At 44.1% G+C, this 26,167-nt stretch overlaps 1 protein-coding gene across 2 annotated transcripts in view; it reads right to left on the reverse strand.

Moving 5' to 3' along the window:
- Positions 1 to 26,167, reverse strand: part of URB2 (URB2 ribosome biogenesis 2 homolog (S. cerevisiae)) — a 33,527-nt gene that overhangs the window by 5,210 nt on the left and 2,150 nt on the right. For both annotated transcript variants that reach the window (XM_011933326.1, XM_011933327.1), the window contains exons 3-9: positions 22,034 to 22,210; positions 16,248 to 19,578; positions 11,089 to 11,249; positions 8,843 to 8,953; positions 7,031 to 7,273; positions 3,456 to 3,543; positions 407 to 546 (exon numbers count right to left, since the gene is read on the reverse strand). In XM_011933326.1, coding sequence (XP_011788716.1) covers positions 407 to 546; positions 3,456 to 3,543; positions 7,031 to 7,273; positions 8,843 to 8,953; positions 11,089 to 11,249; positions 16,248 to 19,578; positions 22,034 to 22,210 — 4,251 coding nt within the window. The remainder of the gene's footprint in view (positions 1 to 406; positions 547 to 3,455; positions 3,544 to 7,030; positions 7,274 to 8,842; positions 8,954 to 11,088; positions 11,250 to 16,247; positions 19,579 to 22,033; positions 22,211 to 26,167) is intronic.

A 26,167-nucleotide genomic window follows, 5' to 3' on the forward strand; every position in this document is an offset into this window, starting at 1 on the left:
AATGTTGCTAAACACCTTGAAATACACAGGACTCCAGAGACTAGGGAAGCTGAGGAGGAAGGAAGGCCTGAGGCCAGGAGTTTGAGACCAGCCTGCACAACATAGTGAGACCCCATCTCTACAAAAATTTAAAAATTAGCTGAGTGTAATAGTACATGCCTGTAGTCCTAGCTACTTGGGAGGCTGAGGCAGGAGGACCATTTGAGACCAGGAGTTCAAGGCTGTAGTGTGCTATCACCGCACTAATGCACTCCAGCCTGAGTGAGAGAGCAAAACCCTGTCTAAAACTTGCACACAGCAACAGAGAACTGTCAGACCCACAACATCACTTGCCATTTTGGTTGAGAAACCCAGCTTAAGGACCATAAACACAGCACTTGGTGAAAGACACTGAACCCGATTTTACCTTCTGTACCTCCAACACGTACTGGGCCACCATAAATGGGGAAAACACAGTGAACTCCTCAGCTCGTGCGGCGATGTGGCTGTACATCCTTTCAACCAGGCGTGCACACTTTAGGACTGTGGGCAGGTCATCTGTGCTTCCTACAGACAGCAAAGGGTTCCCAACCAATTAGTTCAAAAACAGCACATTTTAACTCTTCTATGTTAGACTTTTAATACAGGTGAAAATTATCTCAAGTGTTACATGTTTTCCCAGACTCTTTAATTGGCTTATTTTGCAGACAGAATAAGGGAGAACAGATATGTCCAAACAGTTATCTACACAACAAAGGGAAGGACACTTAAAAACTCAAGAGTGCTCAGGTGTTTTTAAGAATCTAACCAGAAAAGTAATAAAGATTTTTAGGATGAAATCTAGGATTACTAAAAAAAAAAAAAAAAAAAAAAAACCAAGATGGAGTTCTATAAGAAAGGCATAAAATGGAAAAAAATTAAAAATTATCTTAAGGGGAGAAAATCATTTATTGACATATGATTTAAAAAATGAGATACCCTAAATTATGTCTTTGGCTCCTTAAGTTTCAGAAATTGTTTGTGTTATGTGCCTTTTATAGCTGGACATAGGACTCAATTATCATTAGTAGACATTCTACTGTCTTCCTAGATTTACTTCTGATTCCTAGCTCTTTTCCTACCATATAGTGTCAGGACCATCAAGGGCCTCTTAACAAACTCCTCCCAAGAATCCTAATTGCATGTGTGTCCCCACAGCCTGAGTTACAGCCCAGGGGGGAAGTTCCAGCACACATCAGAGCACCTTCCCTGCTGTCATTCAGCACAATGGTAGGCATGTGTTTATAAAACTCCAGAAAACACGAATCCATAAGGACAAAAAGCAGATGGGTGACTGGCGCTGGGACCACAGTGGAGAGAAAACTGTAAAGAAGCCAGAGGAATCTTTTAAGGATGATGGAAAATATTCTGTATTTTGATTGTGGGAACAGCTTCACACATACATAAAACCCACTAAATTGCATACCTTAAACAGAAGCAATTTGGTATGCAGACATTGTATGTAACCCAATAAAGTTGATTTTTGGAATGCATACCTTTTTTGAAGACCTGAATAAGCATACAAATATCTTTTCTAGATGTAATTTTTCTAGATCAATGTAATTGTACTAAATTACATTACTGTTAACATTCATGTAGCATTTCATGTAGCATTTCAACAGAAAACATACTTTGGTGATATGCTTTAATATCTAACATCGACTGTTTCTTCTCTTTTCAGACTCTTCAACATATTACATGAATACATAGCACTTGTCATTTTGGCCACCAATCTAATGCATGCCCATTAGAAAGAGCATATTAGATACCAATAAAAGAGAGAATAAAAGAGTTAAAACTCTACTCAGTTAAGCCATGAATATGTCTGAGAACCAGGTCTTAGCAGACAAGATGATGAAGTTACATTCACATGAACACAGCACAGAGTACCAGAAGTGTGATGTGCTCCTGTGCTTCCTCAAATACATGACAAAGGACACGCCTGTGGCAGTGTGACCAGGCTGTGCTCCACCACCGCTGAGCAAGGCCCCTTCCGTCCAGGCAGACATGACTACAAGAACAGGGATTCCTCCTGGCTGAGCTCAGACATGATGGGAGAGGCCTTGACACAGAACTGCAGGCAGCCACCACCAACTGGCTGAGGCTGACATGGGAGGGGAAACTTGTTTACGAAGGTTGCTCCTAAATCGATTCACAATATTAAGCTGACATGCTCTGCATCAGACACAGGAAGATGTGAAATATCTAACTGTGCCACTGACTGATCCCAAAACCAGGCAGAGGAATTGAAGCCTAGTGTTAACAATGCCCTTTCCCTTTTCTCAAAAGTTGTCTGGTTAAAGGGCTATTGCTTAGGTCTACAAAACTGAACCACAACGGTGAGAGAGAAGCTGAGCACCACTCGTGTATTTCCAGTCGGCCCAGAACTGCGGTCACAGGGTCTCCTCTGACACCCTGAGTTGAGTTATGGTCCCAGAGCATCTGAGCTGACACCCTGACCTACCACTTAGCACATCAGACAGTACAGGGCTGGTACATGCTATGCAATTTCGAAATACTGCAATATAAAATAGAAAGTCATGCAATTTTGGTTTTCATACTGTTTTTTTTTGGAGACGGAATCTTGCCCTATTGCTCAGCCTGGAGTGCAATGGCGTGATCTTGGCTCACTGCAACCTCTGCCTCCCGGGCTCAAACAATTCTCCTGCCTCAGCCTCCTGAGTAGCTCGGATTACAGGAGTGTGCCACCACGCCCAGCTAATTTTTGTATTTTTAGTAGAGACAGGGTTTCACCATGTTGGCCAGGCTGGGCTTGAACTTCTGACCTCAGGTAATCCACCCGCCTCAGCCTCCCAAAATGCTGGGATTATAGCCATGAGCCGCTGCGCCCAGCCAGCAATTTTTAAAATAATGAAAGTCTCCCTCAAATTAGAAATTCAACAAGAATCAACTTCAAAGCTGAAAAATGAATTGTACACATAATATATGCTATTGCCATATGGCAGTTAGTGTTTCCCAAGTAAACAAACACACCCTTGCCAAGGTGAGGCTGCAGCAGTGAGCAGAAGGACCTTACCCCTTTTATAAAATGAGATTGCTCTATATCTGCCTGTTCCTTTTCATCTCCCTGTTGAACTACAAGCTCCTTAAGGGCAGGAATGGGGTTGTAAGTCATTTTTATATCCCCTTTATACGATATACATGCTCAGTAACCATTTCCTAAATCTGATATTTTTTTTTTTCCCAGAAAAGGAACTATTTCAATAAGGAGATGCCTGATTCATCCACTGTTTTGGATAAGATAAAATATGACCATTTGAAATTAAAAAAAAAAAAATTTGAGTATTCATTTGATATCAACATTTCTCTTATTTAAACACAACTGAGTAGTTTTATTTTCAGTAACATATGTGGTCAGCAGCCAACAACTCATGATAAATACATTTGAAACTGTATCTGATGTTACTCCAAATTACCTTTGTCCTTCTGCCGCCCTTCACACATAACTGAAAACACCAATCTATTGAAAGAGTTCAAGAAAGAAGGGATGGCTTTCAGCATCACCTGTGATGACAGATAACAGAATGTAAAAGTACATATGTGATTATTTAAGTTTTTCTACTTTAAAGGAGCTCATACTTATTTATTTCTTAGCCTTGTCTATCGGGACACTCAAACCAGTTGTGTGTGCCTAGGAGTAGCCACATCTTTTCGCCTGGACATGCTGGTGTCACTGCTCATCCATCTTGTATTAGACTCTTTGACCCTTATTTTAACTATCGAGGGTAGAGACCCCCACACTGCATAACTTCAGGAGGTCTATCAGGCAATCCTGGTTTGGAATCAGCTTTTACTCTAAGCTGGTGCTAATCCATTCTGGAAATGGGTAGAAATAAACAATAATAGGAACAGTACTAATTAATATATCCAAGTATCATTGGTACAAAAAAAAAAAAAAAAAAGATTATGTTAAAACAAATGCACTTAAAATGGGAACCAAAACCTCTCAATTAATAGTGGTGAAAAGCTCTGCTTGAAAACTTCATCTTGAAAAATGAGATTTCAGCTGGGCACAGCAGCTCCCACCTATAATCCCAGCACTTTGGGAGGCCTAGGCAGGCGGATCACCTGAGGTCAGAGATGGAGACCAGCCCGGCCAACATGGTGAAACCGTGTTTCTACTAAAAATACAAAAATTAGCCAAGCATGGTGCCCGGTGCCTGTAATCCCAGCTATTTGGGAGGCCGAGGCACAAAAATTGCTTGAACCCAGGAGGCAGAGGTTACACTGAGCCAAGATCGCATCATTGCACTCCAGCCTGAGTGACAGAGAGAGACTCCATCTCAAAAAAAAAAAAAGAAAAATGAGATTTTGATGACAAAACATGCCTCTTTTATACTCAGTCATCTTTAGGTCTGAATCACAACCACACACTGTCCAGCAGAGCACCACCAGCCACATGTGACTACTTACATTTAAATTAATTAGAATTAAATAAAATTAAATATTCAGTTCCTAGTCATACTGGCCACATTTCAAGTGGTCAAGACAGCTGTGGCCAGTGGTTACCATGCTGGATGATGGAGACACAGCACACGCCCACCACTGCCAACCACTGCTGGACAGTGCTGCACCACGTGTGAGAGTGAACAGAGAGTAAGGCAAGCGTTGGGATTATTCTCTTTGGCATAATTTGTCCAACAAAATTTTTGATAGCATAATACCACATTCTTCATGTCAAATTACTGACTTTTTGCAGCATATTCTGAAAGAAGTCGTTTTTGCAAAAGTATTCCAGCATTTCATCCAGTTCCCCAAGGACCCTCTCTTAATCCTTTGCTATCATACTGATGAAAAGCACACAAATCCTTTTGGAACTATCTGGGTTCACACTCTGGCTCCTTATGATCTTGAACAAATCATCTTGCTCTTTTTCGTCTGTGTGCACCTCAGTTTCCTCATCTGCAAAATGAAGACGATAGGTTGTCGCGAGGACTGAACAAGCTAAGCCATGTAAAGTGCTTGGAACAGCACGAGCTGCTGATCATTCTGCTGGGTACGCTGGCTGTGCTTCTTGCTATACCCTTTACATGTACCTAAGAGGATTCTGGCTGTGTGTTTACATCCGTGTGGGCCTGCCATGCACACTGCTGGTGCTGTGGTCAGGCATCAGATTCCCTACACAACCCCAACAGATGAGAGTGAGCTCTGATTAATTGACATCATTCTTTCCTGTAATACCATGTCATTATCTGGTCAATTTTCTCCATTCGTTACATGATCTAATTCCACTAAATGGTCATTTGCTAATGGTTTTGCAAACAGAAGAATCAAGCTGCTTTCTAATACTACTTTCATCAACTTCATGAAATCCTGCACCTGTAATTTCAGTTTGTAATTTATGTGCATTGCATTTATATAGCACAGTCACATACAAATCTAACAACAGCAGAGAGATTTTAAAACAAAGATGCTGACAAGATAAACAGGGCCAAAGGCAACTGTTAATGGGGGAAGGCTTTAGAGTTAGATCCAATTTCTGAGTATTTAGCTTACCGGAGAGTATATTTTCTTAATAACTGCATTGCTGGCAGGTCTCTAGCCTTAGGACATCAAAACACCTAAAAATATCTGAATGTGCATGAATATATGATACACAGCGATGCACTACAAAACCATACTCTGGTCAAAGGCACACTGTATGAAACAACGGTGGTCCTATAAGATTATAAGACTGTATTTTTAATGGAACACTTCTCTGTTTAAACGCACAAATACTCACCATTGTGTTACAACTGCCTACAGGATTCAGCACAGTCATGTGCTGTATAGGTTTGTAGGTTCATAGCCTAGAAGCACCAGGCTATACCCCATAGCCTAGGTGTGCAGTACGCTGTACCATCTGAGTTTGTGAAAGTATTGTATGATCTGTGGTGTTTGCGCAACAAAAATGCCTAACGACACATTTCTCAGAACATGTCTCTGTCATTAAGCGATGCATTAACTGTCATATTTATGAGTTCCTACACATATAGTCAGCCACACACACAGTGGTGGCACCATGAAAAGAACACTGGTCAAAGATAACAAGTCTTGAGTCTAAGGTTTAGACTCAGCTAAGTGACATTGGTCAAATCATTTGGTGGCACTGAGCTTCAGTTTCTTCATCAATAAAATGGGATTAGTGCCTCCTTCACAGGCTTGCTATAGGGGAGGAACATATCAAATGTTCAATAAATGTTAGCTGAACTGTAATTTTTTCTGTGGGACATTTATCCCCAGTTTCAGTTTAACTTAAAAAGGAGCATACTACAAAACTGCAACTCAGGATGCCTCATTCCCTATACCCATTTGAATTAAAAGCCCAGCAAGAGATCTATGCAAGTGAGTGGCTTATTTAAATACGTGGTGAGCAAAAACAGAATAATTTCTAATGAGCTTCCTTAAATAGTACAGATTATGTATCCCTTATCCTAAAGCTTTGGGACTAGAAGTGTTTCAGATTTCAGATTTTGGAATATTTGCATATATATAAAATGAGATATCTTGGAGACGGGACCCATCTAAATATAATTTAAAAATTCATTTATGTTTCACTTTATATAGCTTATACACACAGTTGAAGGTAATTTTCTACAATTTTAAATAATTTTGTGCATGAAACAAAGTTTTGACTGTGTTATGACTGCGACCAGTCACGTGAGGTCAGGAGTAGGATTTTCCACTTGTGGCATGATGCCAGCACTCTAAAAGTTTTGAGTTTTAGAGCATTTTGAATTAGAAGTGTTCAACCTGTAGTATACAAACACTATTCAAAGCGCCAGATCCAATGAAGAAAACCTCGCTCGCAAAGCCCAGTATGAAGGTCAAGCATTTTTATGCTTGAGAAACCACTTGGCTCTGAAATTTACTAGAACAGAAAGTTTGCCTGGCAATTCATTATTTGTATTAGTGTCCTGCAATAGTAAAGTTTTGCTGCCACTTTTCTATAGACGTCAAGTACCCTGCTCGCAGAGGAAAAGTTGCCTGCCGCTCTCGCCCTCCTTCTCACCTTAGGGTGACACTGCAGGATTGAGAAGAGCACGTTGTGCAGCCTCAGGAAGACGCTTCCATACTCTAGCGGCTTCAGATGGTCCAAAGGGACAGTGAGAAGGATGCTGAAGGCCAGGCTGACGTGGTGGGGGTTGCTGATGGCCTCCTCCCCCTGCCGCAGCAGTGCAGCCAGGACGTCTAAGACAGGCCCGACCACTGTGAGGGACACAGGCTGCTCCTGACAAGCTTCTCGGTTTAGGAGCTAAAGGGCAAGATGAGATAGAAGAAAAATGAAAGTCATTCCCCAAGGAAATAACACAAACACTGTAGCACTGAGTGACTGAAGTAAAGACGTCTGTGCTCCAAAATGAATTGATGTGGTCAGTGGGCAGTTAAATATCATTTGTTAAACTTCTTACAAATCAGCTCTAGTGAAAGATATTCAATTAATGATTTAGAAAATACAGAGAACAGACGCAAGAGGAAGGATAGCTCAAAGTCTTACCTACGTAACCTGGGACAGCTCACCTGTGACCCTCCTTCTCAGACACACAGCAGCTCTGGTGAGGGCTGTCTCTTACAATGCTCACTGTTCTGCTGGGAATTCTGGCTGTGCAGACCCCTGCTATACCCTTTGGGTGCACATAAGCAGATTCTAGCCTGGTGTTCTCATCAGTGAGGGCCTACCACATACGTCATCAACACTGCCTGCCCGTCAGCATGGGTCACCCCCATATATAGCCCACGTGCCTCTTCTGATGATCACCACACATACTCAGTGAGGACGACCCCTGCCATCCACCAAAACGGATGCTCAGGAAAATGACAAAGCAGCCAAATTGGAAACAAGAGAGAATATTAAGTCTGTTTTTTAGGCCTTTTTGCCCCAGGAACATGCTAACCCAGGGCAATTCTCTCAGGTAGCAACAGCTAGAATTAGGGCTGAGGATGATGGTAAAATAGATACGGCTCCTTCACACCTAAGTGTAAGAACACCCAGGTCAGGGTTTTTAGAGGGCAGGAGACGGTCCCAATCTGAGCCAGACTTTTGTTCTAGTGAAACAAACAGCCTAGCAACAACTGGACACAAATTTTAACATTTGAGTAAGATTGTAACAAAATAAACTCCTATCTGCAACATTACTATCCCATCCTATATAGCATTTTATTCTCACCGTATCATAGGCCTTAAACACACACACACACATACACACACACACATACACAAAACTCCTACAAATAAACGAGTGCATTAAACTAACCACAACATTTTGTGGGGACAAAGAAAACCCCAGAATTCCTTGTATTATCATCTGATTAAATAGGCATCTACGAGCTGGCTGAAGTGGCATGTACCTATAATCCTGGTGACCTGGGAGGTTAAGGCAGAAGGATCACTTGAGGCCAGGAGTTTTGAGGCTGCAGAACACTATGTTCGCACCTGCCAACAGCCACTTCACCTTAGCCTGGACCACACATTGAGACCCCATTTCTAAAAAAATAATAAAACATAAAATTTTAAAAATTAAGCAGGCCTCCATGATAGCCTCCCTTTATCATTATATCCCTGTTTTTACTGCCTGTCTGATGCTTCCCAATGCTACTAAATGTCCCTTGATACCACCTCCCTTCCACTGCTTCAACTGTTGATACCAATGTGTTCAGGCAGGACACACAAACTCGCATCCTGCTCACCGTCGCCCTCAGGAAGCAGCCCACACACACGCTCTGCATAAAGCCACAGGGCAGCAGACCCCCAAAAGGCTGACTTCTGTCTTTATAGGAAGAGGGAGGGGAAGAGCTGGAGGACACATCTCCAGAGGGTACTCACTGTTAAAGCCGTGACTATCTGGGGACACGCACGCCACAACAGACTTGCTTTCTCTCCACTGAGTGGGCAGTTCAGTAGCAGCCTCAGCAATGTAATAGCTGACACAACAGCCTGGGGCAAAAGAGAAAAAACTTAGCAGCAGAGATAGCTTGTTCTCTCTTAAGAACTCCACCTGGGGAAGGAGGCTGCTCCCTGGGGCTGCAGCGTTGGAGTGGATTGAGAGCCCTGGTGTCAGGGGACGTGGATAAGGCCTGCTTGGGGTTGAGTCCTGGGAGGGACAACCTTCACATTAGCACGCAGACAGGAAGGAAGTGAAGAAGATGAGCAGAGCTGGGGCAAAGTCAGGGTCTTTCAGCAGCATCTCACTAAACCAAGCACGTAAACGGGCCAGGACAGTGAACTGTACAAGGGTCACACACTGTGACCTAATTATGGAAAGCCTGTGTTGTCAAGGCTCTGTCCACGCAAAGGACACTGGCTGTTACTTCACTGAGCAACGATGCATGCTTACAGACAGGAGGGGCTGGAGGAAAATGTGAAAACAATGGGATCAGGTGCTGTGGTCACGGGTGCTACATGCTGATACGAGCCTCGGGCAATATGGCCCAATCAGGTCATGTGTTTCAAAATATACGGTGGGAGGGGTCTTAAGCAAAGAATGAGCAGAATTTAACTTTTTTTTGTGAGACTGAGTCTCGCTCTGTCACCCAGGCTTGGAGTGCAATGGCATGATCTCTGCTCACTATAACCTCCACCTCCTGGGCTCAAGCAATTCTCCTGCCTCGGCCTCCCAAGTGGCTGGGATTACAGGCACCCACCATCACACCCAGCTAATTTTTGTATTTTTAGTAGGGACGCGGTTTCACTATGTTGGCCAGGCTGGTTTCGAACTCCTGACCTCATATAATCCTCAGCCTCCCAAAGTGCTGGGATTATAGGCATGAGCCACCGCACCGGGCCAGAATTTAACTTTTATATGTATCAGTATGGTGAATATGTAACACTTAGTATTTTATACAGTAAGACCACACATTTGTAATTTGAAAAACTTCCCCTTTGAAAAATAAGGTTTTAAACCATGAGACACAGGCAGAGCCCTGCCTTTACTGGCTGCCAGGCATTTCACACTGTCAGTGAGTTTCTATTTCAGCCTCACACCATCCTCTTCTCCCCAAATGCTGTGCAGCCCGCCCTACAACCCTAGCCAAAGCCTGGCTTCTGCCTTTCACTCTCTTCCCTTCCCTGCTCCCTCTGACTATGCACACCCCAAAGCCCCATCTCCACTCCCACTCTCCTGCCCACCTACAGGCTATCTCCCCACCAGGGCCCGCCCCCCCACACCACTTCTCCCTGTCCATCTTCTCACACTTGTACATCCCCTGCTCCTGGCAGCCCAACACGCTGCCTGCACAGTGCACGCCTCCCTTCCCCTCACCTCTGCTCCCCAACCAAGTCTCCTGCATTCTTCAGGGCACAGCTGGAGTCTCACTTCCTCCGGGAAGTCTCCTGACCAACTGGTCCAAACAGAAATTTGGGTTTGTTTCTTCCCCTGCCCAAATCAGTACCCAATACCAGTGTGCTGTATATGACCAGGAGTCAACAAGCCATTCACGAGGCAGAAAGAACATGCCTAGACCACAGACCTTGTCTGGAGTCTCCGCCCCGCCAACCACTGGCTCTGTGGCCTGTGGCCTTCTTCCTTGTGTAAGAGACGTCTGACCGGTCCAGTGCCCACAGGCATTCAGAGAAGCAAATCCCAGCATGTGAGCTCTGTGCAAAGGCACTCAGCAAATGCAACACCATGCAGGCTGTATCAGTGACTTCTGTCAGAACTGAAGGGGCAGGCTAACTGAGGTGCTTCTCAGATGCTGACATGAGGGCAGTATGGCCCAATCAGGCCACATGTTTCAAAAAGCATGGCGTAAGAGGTCTTCAGCAAAGAATGAGCAGAATTTAACTTTTTTATGTATCAGTTTTGTGAATGTGTAACACTTAGTATTTGATGTAATAAGACCACACATTTGTAATTTGAAGACCTCTCGTTTGAAAACTAAGGCCTTCCCTATGCCACAGCCTGGGCTGTCCCACAGGCCAGGGCTCCCTCTCACAGACTCCCTCTTTGCCTAGAGTCTCTACCAGTTAGAATTTGTTTAGTTTTAAGGGTGACACCAGATCTCAAATCAGTTTTCCCATTTGAGCCAACATGATTTCTGAGCCTGCCACACAAGGAGGGAGAAGCCGCCCACCTGCACATCTGCTTTCCACATGTTACTGACGTCCAGTCCCTGGAGAATACACTGCATCACCAGCCTCAAGTCCTCTGTCGTCCCAACCTCTAACATTTGGGTGAACAAGGCTCCCAAATGAGGCTCAATATCCTGAGTGACCCGAACAGGAATTTCAGGATCTGTGTGGGTAAGAAACCAAAACTAGTAAGATGTGACAGACAGGTGAAATAAATTACCAAGTAGCCACGTGATGAAACTGCGCACAGCTGTGGCCGCCATCAACCATCACCAAGTTCGGGGCATGGTGATGCAAGCACTGGTGGGAAAAGCAGGTACACGTATTTAGTGTGATGCCATGCTCTCACACACACACACACACACAGAAGACGACAGCCATGCTTAGGAGGTAAACTCCGAACCACAGAAGACAATGATTATTGCTTGGTGCCGTTGACCCTTGAACAATGTTTGAACTGCATGGATCCACTTACACATGGGTTTTCTTCTGCCTCTGGCACCCCAAGACAGCAAGACCAATCCTTCCTCTTCCTCCTCCTCAACCTACTCAGTGTGAAGATGAAGAGGATGAAGACCTTGATGATAATATGCTTCACTTAATGAATGGCAAATACATTTTCTCTTCCTTATTATTTTCTTAATAACATCTTCTTTAGCTTACTTGATTGTAAGAATATAATACATAAATACATACACAAAACATGTGGTAATCAACTGTTTATATTATCAGTAAGGTTTTGGTCAACAGTAGGCTATCAGTAGTTTAGTTTCCAGAGAGTCAAAAGTAATAATAAGACTTTTTTAAATAGAATTGTTTCAGAAGGATATACATGGAATTTTTTACTGTGCCAAGGGTTGGTGCCTTAACCCCTATGTTGTTCAAGGGTCAACTGTATTTTATTTCTCTACTTTCTTTGTGTTTCTCTTATAAAATTGGTAGGGGTGCAAGAGTGGGTGATATTTTAAACAGATGGGAAAGTCATAAAGATTAAGAGAGCTCCATTTTTCAGGCCTGGATGACGGTCAGGAAGTCACCCAGCTGTTTCCCATCATCCCCAGTGTCCTTGGGCCCACAGTTTCACAGTAACGCCCAAAGCCAGGGCACTCAAGGCCCTTTATCATCTGGCCCCAGGTCATCTTTCCAGCCAGCGCTTCAGCCCCACCTGCCTATTCCACATTGTCAGAATACCTTCCTGCTTTCCTGTCTTTGCTTACTATTTACAGCACTGGGGAAAAGTGGACTTTTGGGAGGTAAAGATCTAGGTCCAAGTCTCCCATAAGCTGTAAAACCCTGGACCCATGATTTATCTGAGCCTCAACTCCCTCATCAGTGAAGTGAGCATTACAGCACCAACTCCTGTGGCTGGCAAATAAAAAAAGGCCACAGAGCTCACAACATAGTCCCCTCACATGAAAGGCTCCCATTTCCACCTGCCCTAGCTACGCTTCAAGGGCCACTCACACGTGGCCTGTATTTGGCCTCTCCACCGAGTCCCATAGCTCTGGTTCACTTTATGACATCTCCCCCACCTTTACCCTGTGATGTGTGCGAATGTCTGTTTACTTAATTACAAAGGCCAAAATCAATACCTCACTCATCTCCAGAGCAGGACACAGCCTCAAACATACAAGCATTTTAATTGGTTTTTTTTTTATGTTTCTGGAGACAGGGTCTCACTCCACCATCCAGGTCGGAGTGCAGTGGCACAATCATGGCTCACTGCAGCCTCGACCTCTTGGGCTCAAGGGGTCCTCTCGCCTCAGCCTCCAGAATAGCTGGGACCACAGGTGCATGCTACCCGCACTGGCTTTTTGTAGAGATGGGGTTTTGCTTTTTCACCCAGGTTGGTCTCAAACTCCTGGCCTCAAGTGATCTCTTGGCTCAGCCTCCCTAAGTGCAGGATTACAAATGCCAGCCACCACTCCCAGCCAAGAAGCATTTTTAGAAATGTTGGTTTCTGTAATCGAATTCAGGCCCTCTGTTGTATATCAGAAGGCATTCTTTTCAAAAGCCCACCTCTGAGCCACCTTTAAGGACACAGGGAGAACTCCATGGCTGGGGCACCTGCACGGTCCCTCTTCACACTCCCTCTTCCTGCCCAAAGCCTTGAGCCACTCCTCTCTTGGCATTTCTTCCAGAGCATTCACAATTCTGGCACTTCCCTGGACAGTGTCTAACAGCACAGGTGGAAGAGGCCTGGACACAGCAACACCCCAGGCCCATGAACTGAGGGCACAGTGTACCAGTCTGGCCTTGCCCAACCCTGACCACGCTGTGACCGAGGGGCTCTGTCCCTGGGGAAATAAGGTACCAAAAGTCCAGGGACATACAGTTAGGACTTAAAGACTGCCTCAACTCGGCCAGGCACGGTGGCTCATTCCTGTAATCCCAGCACTTTGGGAGGCCAAGGCAGGCGGATCACTTAAGGTCAGGAGTTCGAGACCAGCCTGGCCAACATGGTAAAACCTCATCTCTACTAAAAATACAAGAACTAGCTGGGTGTGGTGGTACACGCCTGTAATCCCAGCTACTCGGGAGGCCGAGGCAAGAGGATCGCTCAAAGCCGGGAGGCGGAGGTCGCAGTGAGCCAAGACCATGCCACGGTACTCCAGCCTGGGTGACAGAACGAGACTCTGTCTCAAAAAAAAAAAAAAAAAAAGAGATTGCCTCAACTCAGCAGGGTTGAAGAGGAAAAGGAGGACACGATATTCTGTTAACTAAAGGGCACAAAGGCAGAGCTTCAGACCACCAGCTGCCGTTTCTTGGGCCAGTCACTTAGAACACTATAATTAGGCTTAATAAAAGACTCGATTTTAGCCCCCATAAAGAAGGTGAACACCATTCACTAAAAGATACCCTGACACAGTAAGAGAGAACAACGTAATATCAAAGCCTTTCAGTTAATCCACAAGCCAGCCAGAGACAGGTTACTGAAAGGGAGACAACAGCAGCGTGATTTGGCCCATGGCACTCCAGTTCTGGCGCTGGCACAGGCAGACCAGATGGCTCTACTTTCTGCGAGAACCCATTTAATCCTCACGTACTGAAAGGCACGCTCGTGGCCCCATCCGTCACAGCTTCTCCACCCAGAAACACAGACCTTAACGTGTGCTTAACACGGACGTTAATGTGACATTAATGAGGGTTAGATTTGGCTGACTTGCAGACCTCACCTCAAAAGACTGACCTGACCCCAGCCCTTTTGTTACTACCAAAACAAAAAAGAAAAGACCCCCCACACTTGTGGTGTGTGCCATCTTGAAACAGAAGAAATCTCTTCCATTAACTGTTTGTTTGGGAGGAATAAAAGTGTATTTTATTTGTATACCCTAATAAAGGTAACAAATCTCAATCATCTTTCACTATATTTAGAGGAAAACCTCAACAAACTCTAAATGGGCCTCCAAAAACATTATCATCTATTCCCTGCTTATGGCAAGTTTAAATCATAGAAAAGTATTTTGATTTATTCTTATTAAAATGCAACATTAAAGTGGTACAAAATAAGAAAACAGCAACAATCACAACATATTACACTGCACTAATACAACGCATGTTAATGCAATAATTAGTTTAATTTTTGGATGCCTTTCTAGCCCTTTTCTGCATGAATATATATTTTACAAAGTTGTAATTGTGGCATATTTAACATTTCATATTGTACTTTTTTTGCTTAACAATATTTTCTATATATTTCTAGCCCTTGTCTTCATAAGCGGTTTCAGAATTATAATTTTAATGGCTGCCTCGTAACCCATTAACCTTTCACAAGGGGGCTGTAAAGGTCGACTCTGTGCAGGAAGACATGAGCTCTCTCGCTTTGAGACGGTGTATGAGGTCCTAGTTTGCTGCCTGGAAGGCTGCCTTCAGACTCAAACACTCTGATGACATTGTAGGTAGCCTTGGTCCAGTGAGCACCTGTACCTGGCAGCACCCCAACATGGGCGCGGTGGGGGGGATTGTGTGTGTGAACTAAGGAAGGCACAGTCCTGCCCTCAAGGAACTGTAAGAGGCTCTTTGGAAATTAAGTGATTTGGCTGGGCACGGTGGCTCACGCCTGTAATCCCAGCACTTAGGGAGGCTGAGGCGGGCAGATCATGAGGTCAGATCGAGATCATCCTGGTTAACACAGTGAAACTCTTCATGAGGTCAGATCGAGATCATTCTGGCAAACACAGTGAAACTCTGTCTCTACTAAAAAATACAAAAAAATTAGCCAGACGTGGTGGCGGGTGCCAGTAGTCCCAGCTACTTGGGAGGCTGAGGCAGGAGAATCGCTTGAACCCAGGAGGTGGAGGTTGCAGTGAGCCAAGATCATGCCGCTGCACTCCAGTCTGGGTGACAGAGTGAGACTCCGTCTCGAAAAAAGAAAAAAAAAGACATTAAGTGATTTGTACTTTTTTTTTTTTTTTAAATGAGACAGGGTCTCACGTGTCACCCAGGCTGGAGTGCAATGGCAGGATCAAGATTCACTGTAGCACCAACCTCCCTGGGCTCAAGTGATCCTCCCACTTCAACATCCTGTGTAGCTGGGACGACAGACGTGTGCCACCATACCTGGCCAATTTTTGTATTTTTTGTAGAGATGGGGTTCTGTCATGTTGCCTGGACTCAAGCAATCTGCCCCCTCAGTCTCCCAAAGTGCTAGGATTACTGGCGTGAGCTGTCACGCCTGGCTCTGATTTGTACTTTTTTAAAAAGGTATAAAAGATTGTTATACCTTTTTAAAGTCAATTTATGGCATTGAAAGTCTGATACATAAGAGTCTACTAAGGATGCAGGTATCTGTGTATCTCATTGCAGCCAGGACAAGTTAAAGGCCAAAAAGCTGAAGAGCAGCAGATTTCAAAACTATAAACTTACACAGAACAACCTCCAAAAGAAGTGAGCAACTGAGGTGCAGAGCAACACACTGAGGAGGCTGCTGTTTGCACAGAAAGTAGGGAACTAGTTGTAGTGGTAATTGCTAATGTATGCCTAGAATGTAAAGAGAGGGCATGAAGTCGTGGGTGCCGGGCCTAGGAGGGAGATCTTCTCACTGTCCACATGTGGTACGTTTTGAACACATCACGTGTTCACTTATTCCCAGTTCCAAAAAGGGGAGCAGTGGAAACTAGACCTCTATAACACAGAATTAGCTCAAGAGAAAATATCTTACCTGCAAGAACTCTTCTCACAGAATGAAACATGGAGGTAAACACGGAGTCCTTTTTGGGATGGAGTTCTGGGGCCAAAAAGAACATAGTCAAAAACTGCAAGGCTGCCCGAAAAGACTGATCATGTCCCGCAAGAGCTGGCAACTCCAACAGTATCTGAGAGTAAACACCCTGGTAGAGGGCAGCATGGGAGAGCAGCGTCCTGTTGGTTACTTGAGAAATGTTGGCTCCTCCATCCCTGCAGTGCTGACCCAGGTCGGCTTCCAAGAGCGTGCTGACGGATGAGATGAGGACGGACGGAAGGTGCCAGCCCTGGGCCCCTCGCACTGAGCAGAGCTGCAGCACAGCTCCCGTCTGCAGCACAGCCTGCTGCAGCAGCTCAGACAGTGCTGCTGGGGCCTCCTGGCCCAGCTTCTGCTCTTTGAGGAAAGGTCCCAGGACATGGCACAACCTGGTTAAAGACACCAGAAAGAGCTGCCTGCCCTGGGGGTTCTGATTTTCCAATTGTTTGCCAGAAGCTGCTTCCATGTATGGTTTGGAACTAGTGAGGAATGTGGTGATTTTTCTAAAATTGAGCAACAAGCTCAGCTTCATTTGGATGAGCATCTGCATTAGCTCCTCTAAGAATGTACCTATCACTCGGAGGAATTCCAGCCAAGTGGGATCATCCATCTCAATAGGGAACCTACCACTAGCTCTGAACAATGAGGTCAGTACGATCTCAAAAATATCACTACCATACATGATCTTGAACACAGAGCGAGCACTTTTCCCCTTTTGCAGGTAACCAAGAAGCTGGTAGCAAGTCATCAAGAACTTGAGAGCCAGTGAGGAGGAGCAAGAGCATCCTAGTCTGGTGATGGCCATGGACAGTAACAGAAGAAAATAATGCACATGATAGGGTGGTAAGAGACTGTCCAGCTGTAAAGCAGAAATCACTTCCAAAAGCCCCAGGATGCTTTCCAACTGCTCTCCCTCCAGCTGGATGGGGAAGTCACTCTTGACCAGCGATAGTAAGTTCTTGGCAATTTCTCCTCTAGGTTCTATACCTTCAGGTCCAGCTTTTGCAAATCTGTTTTCCCAATGACCCACAACCATGTGGTCCTTTTCAAAAAGCCAGGGAAGCTGCTGACTGACAAGACCTGAGTCACACTGGGCACCAGAACACAGAATGCTGGAGCATCTTGCAGTTACGCACATTAAGAAAGCAGAATGAAGGGACTGCATCTCTGGAAAGAGAGGGCTATGAAGGATGGCTTTGGATATTTTTTCCAGTGTGATGTATGCCTCTTCCTCTATTGAGGCTTCTTGGGCTCTGCCCATTGGTAAAGTTCTCAGCAGGACACTGGCCAGGTATCTCACATCATCTGGACACAGATAGGATATCAGAATGGTGAGATTTGACACAATCAAGTGCCAGTGTGCTACAGGGTATGTGAGTCCACTCACTGTCCCAACTTGGCCATCCCAGGAAGCCATCGTTCTCTGATTCAAGCTTTTTCTGCTGGAACCAATAATAAAGGCAGTATCGCACCTCAAACTTTGGAGGGCTTCTTCAGACCGGAAATTAGTTTGCATTAAAGTCCTTCTCATTTTCTGCAGGTAAAGCTGTTCCAAGCAATATCTACCAAGAGAACTGAACTGGGCTGTAAACTTCTCTATCTTCTTCCAATGCTGTGTTTCTACACCTGGGAGCAATGAAGGGAGGTTCGAGATCTCCACAGCAACACCTATAAGGGCCCCAGACATAGAGTGATACTGGCTACAGTTCAAACTTAACATAGCGTCCACTTGGGCCCAGGTGTAAGCGAGCAAGAGTGCAGAGTCACTGACCTTCTGCAGCCACAGCTCTGGCTCTGGGCCTGGGGGGTCCAGGAGAAGGGCCAGCAGGGGCTGCACCAGTTCCCTCAGCATCCTCTCCATCATGCACTGCGTCCGTCTGATGATGGGCAGGGGCGTGCTGCTCTCCAGGCTCCTCATGTTGAACATGATGCAGTGCAGCAGTGAGCTCAGTGACAGTGACTTCAGGGCCATGTCAGCATCACTCTGCAAATAGGGCAAGACTAAAGACTGGAACTTCTCCAGCACAAGGGACCACGTGTCCAGGATCTGACTCGGAGGCAGCTCTAGGAGGCATGCAGACAGTACCGTGGAGGGGCCCGAGGCCAGCACAGGCTGCCTCAGTGTCTCAGCAGCTGGACGACAGATCACCCCCAAAACCTCTTCAAACAATCGTGGCACTTGTCGGAGTTTGGCATAAGTCTGGAAGACAGTATGAATAAGCGTCTCCTGGGCTTTTTTGGTTCGAAACTCTGTTACTTCTGCATCGATCCATGCCGAAGCCAGCAGGTCATCCAGGTCTGGCTCCAAAATCAAATGATTCAGAGAGATCAAAGTCTTCAGGCAGCGGAACCAGGCTGGGATGGGTGCTTGCGCATGGTTTATCAGCAGCTCAGCCACATGCCGGTAAAAGCGAAACTGAGCCTCTTCGTGCCGAATCCTGTCAGCAGCGATGTTGTAGATATTGTTGTTGGCCACTGAGTTTAGTAGCTGTTCCACAACCAAAAGCTCTGTGGTCCAATCTGATGTGGACAGGGCTTTGCTCTGCTCCTCCTGCAGGTGTGAAATCTTCAAGCAGCCAAATAGCCTGGGGAGAACCTGGAAGCAAAGAAGCTGGTTTCCCTCCTTGAAGTAAGACTCTAGAAAGAGCTTATACAACAAGGCCACTGAATTGGCCACAACAGAGGTGTGAAGGGATGCTGCACAGTAGCCAGCACTGACCAGACTGGTGAGCACGGTGTCGATGGGAGCCAGAAGGTTCTTCATGGCTCCTGCTTTCACATCCCCTTGCTGCTGGTCCAAGAGCTCCTCCTTGTAGGATGACAGCAGCTCAGGCTGAAAAATTCCTCCTCGGAACACGGCCTCAATCTGACTTCTGATGTCCCGGCTCAGCACCTGCCTCAGCTGGCCCTCACCAGCCTGCGTCCATGTGCCCCCGGAGAGTAAGTGCCTCAGGACCAGGCACGGCTGGAGCAGGTGAGCAGTCACATCCCCAAAGGCACGTCTTGGGTTGACCTGCTGCTGCAGGATCAAGAGATAATGGCCAAGGGCCAGGTGAATGACCTCAAACAACTGGGCTACCATGGCTCCTTCTGGCTGCCTGCAGGCCGACCAGCAAAGCTGGCTCAGCAAGGCCACCATCAGCTCCTGTTTGGCTGTGTAGATGACAGCAAGGGCAGGTGTTGACAGGATGCCCTGGCAGCATCGAAGGACAGCACAGATGTTTCTTTGGGAACCCCGAAGAGAGAACTCAGCTATTCTTTCATTTATGATCTGAACATTAAGAAAGAAAGAAAATTCATTACTGACCTTAAACCCATATACACAAGAAAAGTATCAAAAAAAAAAAAAAAATCAACAAACTCACCCCTTACCCTCATCTTGGTAAGAAAAAAATGCCCAGATTACCATATTTCAATGAAGTTGACATAAGCTTAGTGCATCAAAACAAGGCAAAGCACCTGTTTCAATTCCTCCACACATCCATCTTCCACCAATGCAAATCTAGAAAAGGATCCGTGCCTTTGTAAATTTGTTGTCCCTTTTTTTAAAGCTGGGTTTTAAAGGGCTTAAATGCCAAATATCACTTTCCCTTAGACCCTAAACCTGCAACTGAGCTTAGATGTTACCAGGCAGAAGGAAAGTAGCACTTAAATTATGACCTTGTGGTCCAAAATACATGTTTATAGGCGAGGTACAGTGGTTCACACCTGTAATCCCAGCACTTTGAGAGGCCAAGGTGGGCGGATAACTTGAGGTCAGGAGTTTGAGACCAGCCTGGTCAACATGGTGAAACCCGACTCCACTAAAAATGAAAAAATTAACCGGGCATACACCTGTAATCCCAGCTACTTGGGAGGCTGAGGCAGGAGAATGGCTTGAACCTGGAAGGTGGAGGTTGCAGTGAGCTGGAATCGAGCCACTGCACTCCAGCCTAGGTGACAGAGCAAGACTCTGTCTGAAAAAAGAAAAAAAAAATACATGTTTATAGTCAATTATACTTTTTCTATTAAAAAAAGTCAAAGCAACAGACACTCTTTTAAAAAGGAAAGCAGCTGGGCATGGTGGCTCATGCCTGTAATCCCAACACTTTGGGAGGCTGAGTGCGAGGCAGATTACAAGAGGCCAGGCGTTTGAGACCAGCCTGGTCAACATGGTGAAACACCATCTCTACTGAAAATATAAAAATTAGTCGAGCATGGTGGTGCACACCTGTAGTCCCAGCTACCCAGGAGGCTGAGGCACAAGAATCGCTTGAACCCAGGAGGCAGAGGTTCCAGTGAGCCAAGATCACACCACTGTACTCCAGCCTGCGTGACAGAGACTGTATCTCAAAAAAATTTTAAAAAAGGAAAGCAAATGTTATGTTGCTACTGCTTATTATTCAGCAAATCTATCGTCTACTGCTCTCAAAATTCCAAAATTCACAAACACCAGAAATTATGAGAACCAGGCAGATTCATTCACTCACAGGTTAAGTGACTTGCTCCCAGCCTTTCTGAGAACCAAACCTATCCCAGGTGCTAAGTTATCAGGTGCCCCAATGAGATGGGTATTATTATTTCTATTCAAGTAATTGCTGGTCATGGACTTTTAAAGTTACTCTGGAAAAGCTGTAACAAAGATGACAAATCCTTAAACATCAATGCACTATTACGGTGATCTCCAAATTTTTGATTATACAACTCATCGATTTGTCCTGTATTTATACTCAATAAGTGTAATTTATTTATAAATTAGGCACATATGCTACAGCACTAACATTTTATATAATTATGAAGCATATATAAAAATAAAAATTAACTATGGCTTTTTACACAAGGAGACATTCTAAGATTTTCTTCCTATATTCCAAAAGATCATTTGAAACAAGCCACTCTGGTGACCACTGGTTTATTATTTTTAAAAGTGACTCAGTTTGGAACATAATCTCAAGAACTGTTAAGCCTTATGTGCCATCAGGCAGCTCAACCTTCGTCCCTCTCCGTTACTAGCCTCTAACGATTTTCTCTCTCCCTGCACACTCATGAGGATGAGGCAGTGTTATGGCTTCACAGCCCAGGCTTTATACTCAGGCAGAGTGAGATTCAAATCTCAGCTCTGCCACTAACCAGCCATGTGACTTTAGGAAACTTAAACTTCTTTGAGCCTAGCACACATTAAGTGCTAATTAGTAGTAGTTTTTATCGTAACTAGCTATTCTCGTGGTGTATAAACACACTCAGTTTTGACAATGAAGTTCCTACTTCTGATCCGAGACTTCAAAATCACTTTCAGTCAAAAACTGAGGAGGCCCCGGGTTGCCGGCCAAGCCACTAGTGGCACTTGTGGCTCAAAGGCCATAGTGGGGGGAAAAAAAAAACCTTTGAGGAAATTTCTGTCCGAATTTTGGCCTTTGATCTCCCTCTAGGCCAAAAGAAAGGTGAAGAAGAAGAAAAACAAATCAGAGAAGCACAATTTGCTAGCTACCTTTTCCAATTAAAAAGGTAATCAATGACCTGTTTATGAAATCGTTCTAAGCTTTTTTGAATATTAAATAACAAAACGCTTACAGCATATGATACATTCAATAGTTATTATTATAATTCCAATAATAATACATCCTTCTCCCCTACCTTAATATTTCCTATATCTTCATACAACTGACACTAAAACAAGTTTCCAGCATGAAGAAGAAATCAATGGAGATGCATGCAACACAAAACAGGACAACAGAAGAGTGAATTACCTTGACTAGGGAAATCTGAAGATTAATGGTCTTTCCATTCTTGAGGAGATTCTGCAATTTTCTGCTATGTAAAATGTTATCTATGTAGATCCAAAGCCTTTCAACAATATCTTCCTTCAGCTCAAGTTTTTTCTTATAAAAGGCAACCAATGATTGTCTTGCCCAGTCAAGTAATACCTGAATTTGAAGGAAACATATACTGACAATAAATTTATTTGCTAAGAGAGAAAGATGTTAGACATCATAGGGACATTAGAGGTATAACCAAATCCAATTGCCATGGGGGCGAACTTCTCTTTTAAAACTTACCTTTGGTAATATTACTTAAGTGTCCAGGTATTTTAAAATGTTTATTATTAAAGGACAAGAACGGGAAAACAAACTTGTCTTGTTAGGGCAAATTAAAAGTTTCAGGTGAAACTCTAACATGTCTTACCCCCTTTTCTGAGATTATACAGGCATACCTCATTTTATTGTGCCTTATGGATACAGATATTGCATTTACAGACTGGAGGTTTATGGCAACTCTGTGCCAAGCAAGTCTATTAGATCCTTTATTCCAACAGCATGTGCTTGCTTCGTGTCTCTGCCACATTTTGGTAATTCTCCCAGTATTTCCAACTTTTTCATTCTTATTCTATCTGTTATGGTGCTCCCTGTGACCGGTGATCACTGATGTTACTATTCTAAATGTTTTGGGGTGCCATGAACTGTGTCCTTCTAAGTCAGCAAGCCTAATCAATAAATGTTCTATGTGTCCTGACTGCTCCACCAAAATGCTATTACCCTGACCAGCTATTTTCCCCTCTCTCCTTCTCCTCTGGCCTTCCCATTCCTTGGGACACAATAATATTGCAATTAGGCCAATTAACCCTACAGTGGCCTCCAGGTGTTCAAGTGGAAGGAATAGCTGCAAGTCTCTTACTTTAAATCCAAAGCTAAAAATAATTAAGTTTAGTAAGGAAGCCATGCTGAAAGGTGAGATAGACCAAAACCAAGCCTCTTGAGCCAATTAGCCAAATTGTAAATACAAAGGAAAAGTTCTTGAAGGAAATTAAAAGTGTTACTCCAGTGAACACCAAATGATACAAAGTGAAACACCTTATTGCTGATATGGAGAAAGTTTTAGTGGTCTGGATAGGAGATCAAACCAACCACAACATTCCCTTAAGCCAAAGCTTAATCCAGAGCAAGGCCCTAACTCTCTTCAATTCTATGAAGGCTGAGAGAGGTAAGGAAGCTGCAGAAAAAAAAGTTAGAAGCTAGCAGAGGTTGGTACATGAAGTTTAGGGAAAGAAGCCATCTTCATAACATAAAAGTTCCAGGTGAAGTTATCTAGAAGGTCTAGCTAAGATTATTGACGAAGTTGGCTAAACTAAACAACAGATTTTCAGTGTAGAAGAAAGTCTTCTTTTGGAAGATGCCATCCAGGATTTTTTTTTTTTTTTTTTTGAGATGGAGTTTCGCTCTTGTCGCCCAGGCTGGAGTGGAATGATGCAATCTCAGTACCCTGCAACCTCCGCCTCCCAGGTTTGATTCTCCTGCCTCAGCCTCCCGAATAGCTGGGATTATAGGCACCCACCGCCACGCCTAGCTAATTTTTTTTTTTTTAGTAAGATGGGGTTTTGCCATGTGGGCTAGGCTGGTCTCAAACTCCTGGCCTCAGGTGATCCACCTGCCTCTGCCTCCCAAAGTGCTGGGATTACAGGCATGAGCCACTGTGGCCGGCCACCATCTAGGACTTCCATAGCTAAAGAAGAAAGTCAACGCCTAGCTTCTAAGCTTCAAAGGACAGGCTGACTCTCTTATTAAGGTCTAATGCAGCTGGTAACTTTAAGTTGAAGCCAGAGCTCACTTGCCATCCCCAAAATCCCAGGGGCCTTAAGAATTATGCTAAATCTACTCAGCTCGTGCTCTGTCAATGGAAAAACAAAGCCTGAATGACAGCATATCCGTTTACAGCATGGTTTACTGAAGATTTTAAGCCCGTGTTGAGACCGATCAGAACAAAATGATTCCTATCAGAAGATTACTGCTCTTGGATGACCAAGGGCTCTGATGGAGATGGACAAGGAGATGAATGTTGTTTTCATGACTGCTAACACAACATCCATTCTGCAACCCATGGATCAAGGAGTACTTTTGACTTTCAAGTCTTGTTATTTAAGAAACACATTTCCTCATGCTATAGGTGCCATAATGATTTATCTGATGGATGTGGAGAAAGTCAAACTGAAGAACCTTCTGGAAAGAATCACCACTCTAGATGCCAGTAAAAATATTCATGAATCATGGGAAGAGGTCAAAATATCAACATTAACAGGATTTTGGAAGAAGCTGATTCCAATCCTCATGGATGACTTTGACGGGCTTGAGACTGAAGTGGAGGAAGCAACTGCATATAAAATGGAAACAGCCTGGGAGCTAGAATTAGAAGTGGAGCCTGAAGACGGGACTAATAAAACTTGAACGGATAGTTGTTTCTTAGAGATGAGCAAAGAAAGTGGTTTCTTGAGATGGAATCTACTGCTGTGAACATTGCTGAAATGACAACAAAGGATTGAGAATAGAACTTAAACTTAGTTGATAAAGCAGTGGCAGGTTTTGAGATGAAGTCCAATTTAGAAAGAAGTTCCACTGTGGGTAAAATGCTGTGTCTTTCATGAAAGGAAAAGCTCCATCAATGCAGCAAACTTCACTGTTGTCTTATTTTAGAAGTTGCCAGTCACCCTAACCTTCAGCAATCACCACCCAGATCATCAACATTAAGGTAAGACCCTCCAGGATGATGACTCCCTGAAGGCTCAGATAACCAATAACCAGTAGCATTTTGGGGCAATATTTTTAAATTAAGGTATGTACATTTTTTAGGCATACTGCTATTGCATTCTTAATAAACTACAGTACAGTATACACATAAATTTTATATGCACTAGGAAACAAAAAACTTTGTGTAACTCACAATATTGTGATCTATGTTGGTGATGTGGAACCAAGCCTGCAGTATCTCTGAGATATGCAACTAAGTTTTAAAAGTTAGAAACACAAAGACTGCTCAGAATGACCACAGAATGTATCAGACACACAAAGTAAAAAAGCAAGTAAGAGTTGAAAGTCTGGGATTTGTGTCCTGCCTTCCCCCACATTGCCTGCAGCTTAACCTCTAATATTATTAATACTATACGTCATCCGGGAGACAGACACAGTTGATATGAAACCACACAAGTGTTTTATGAAAAGGAGGACTGTGCCTATACAGGTTCCATTACTGTGTCATGTTTCCTTATTCACAAAACATTGAAGAAAGGTGGTGAGGCCTCAGCTCATGATTCCAGAACTGTCAATAACAGTATGAACAGTGACAAATGCCAGAAGGAATAAAATCTCTCAGTATAACAACGGCAGAAACTTTGATCCAATTGGCTGCTAGAGCCTCCCCTTTGTTTCACCCTGGGCAGACTTGCCAGGTGATGGCCATGCTGCCAAGATGATTCCCACGTGCAACCAGGTGTAGAAGGCACTGGATATGACCACTGCTCTCCGCACCACAGCTCATCATCACTTTACACGTCATCCACCTTGGACGCATTCTGTGCTGTCTTCTCTGACAACAGGAACTGGATGTGTATTAATCCAATTTCATGAGCTTGTCATCCTGGTGTTTATCACGCCGACTATTTTTTAGCCTAAAAAGCCTGAGAAATTCTAACAAAATGCAATGCCTTTCTTGGTACCTAGCCTATTTCTAAAACGACTTTATACAAATACTAACATTTCTCTACTTCCCAACCTTCAATTTATCCAATCACGAGGATTTTTAACAAAGCACCACCAACGGATTATGAAACATCACTTTGGATTTATAAGCAAACGCAGCTATCAATGGACTTTTAGAACCTAACTTCTGTAACTTAATTACCAGTGTGTTCATTAATGCATATACTTACCTTGCAATATGATGTCTCCAAACAAAAGAAATGCTCAATTCGGTATTTTAAAGAGACAAGGTCTTGCTCTATCACCCAGGCTGGGAGTGAAAGTGGCACAGTCATAGCTCAAACTGTGGGCTTAAGGCATGCTCCCACCTCAGCCTCCCAAGTAGTGGGGACTACAGGCAGATGCCACCATGTCTGA

The sequence above is a fragment of the Colobus angolensis genome, unplaced genomic scaffold, assembly GCF_000951035.1.
Source record: "Colobus angolensis palliatus isolate OR3802 unplaced genomic scaffold, Cang.pa_1.0 Scaffold126, whole genome shotgun sequence".
NCBI lineage: Eukaryota > Metazoa > Chordata > Mammalia > Primates > Cercopithecidae > Colobus > Colobus angolensis.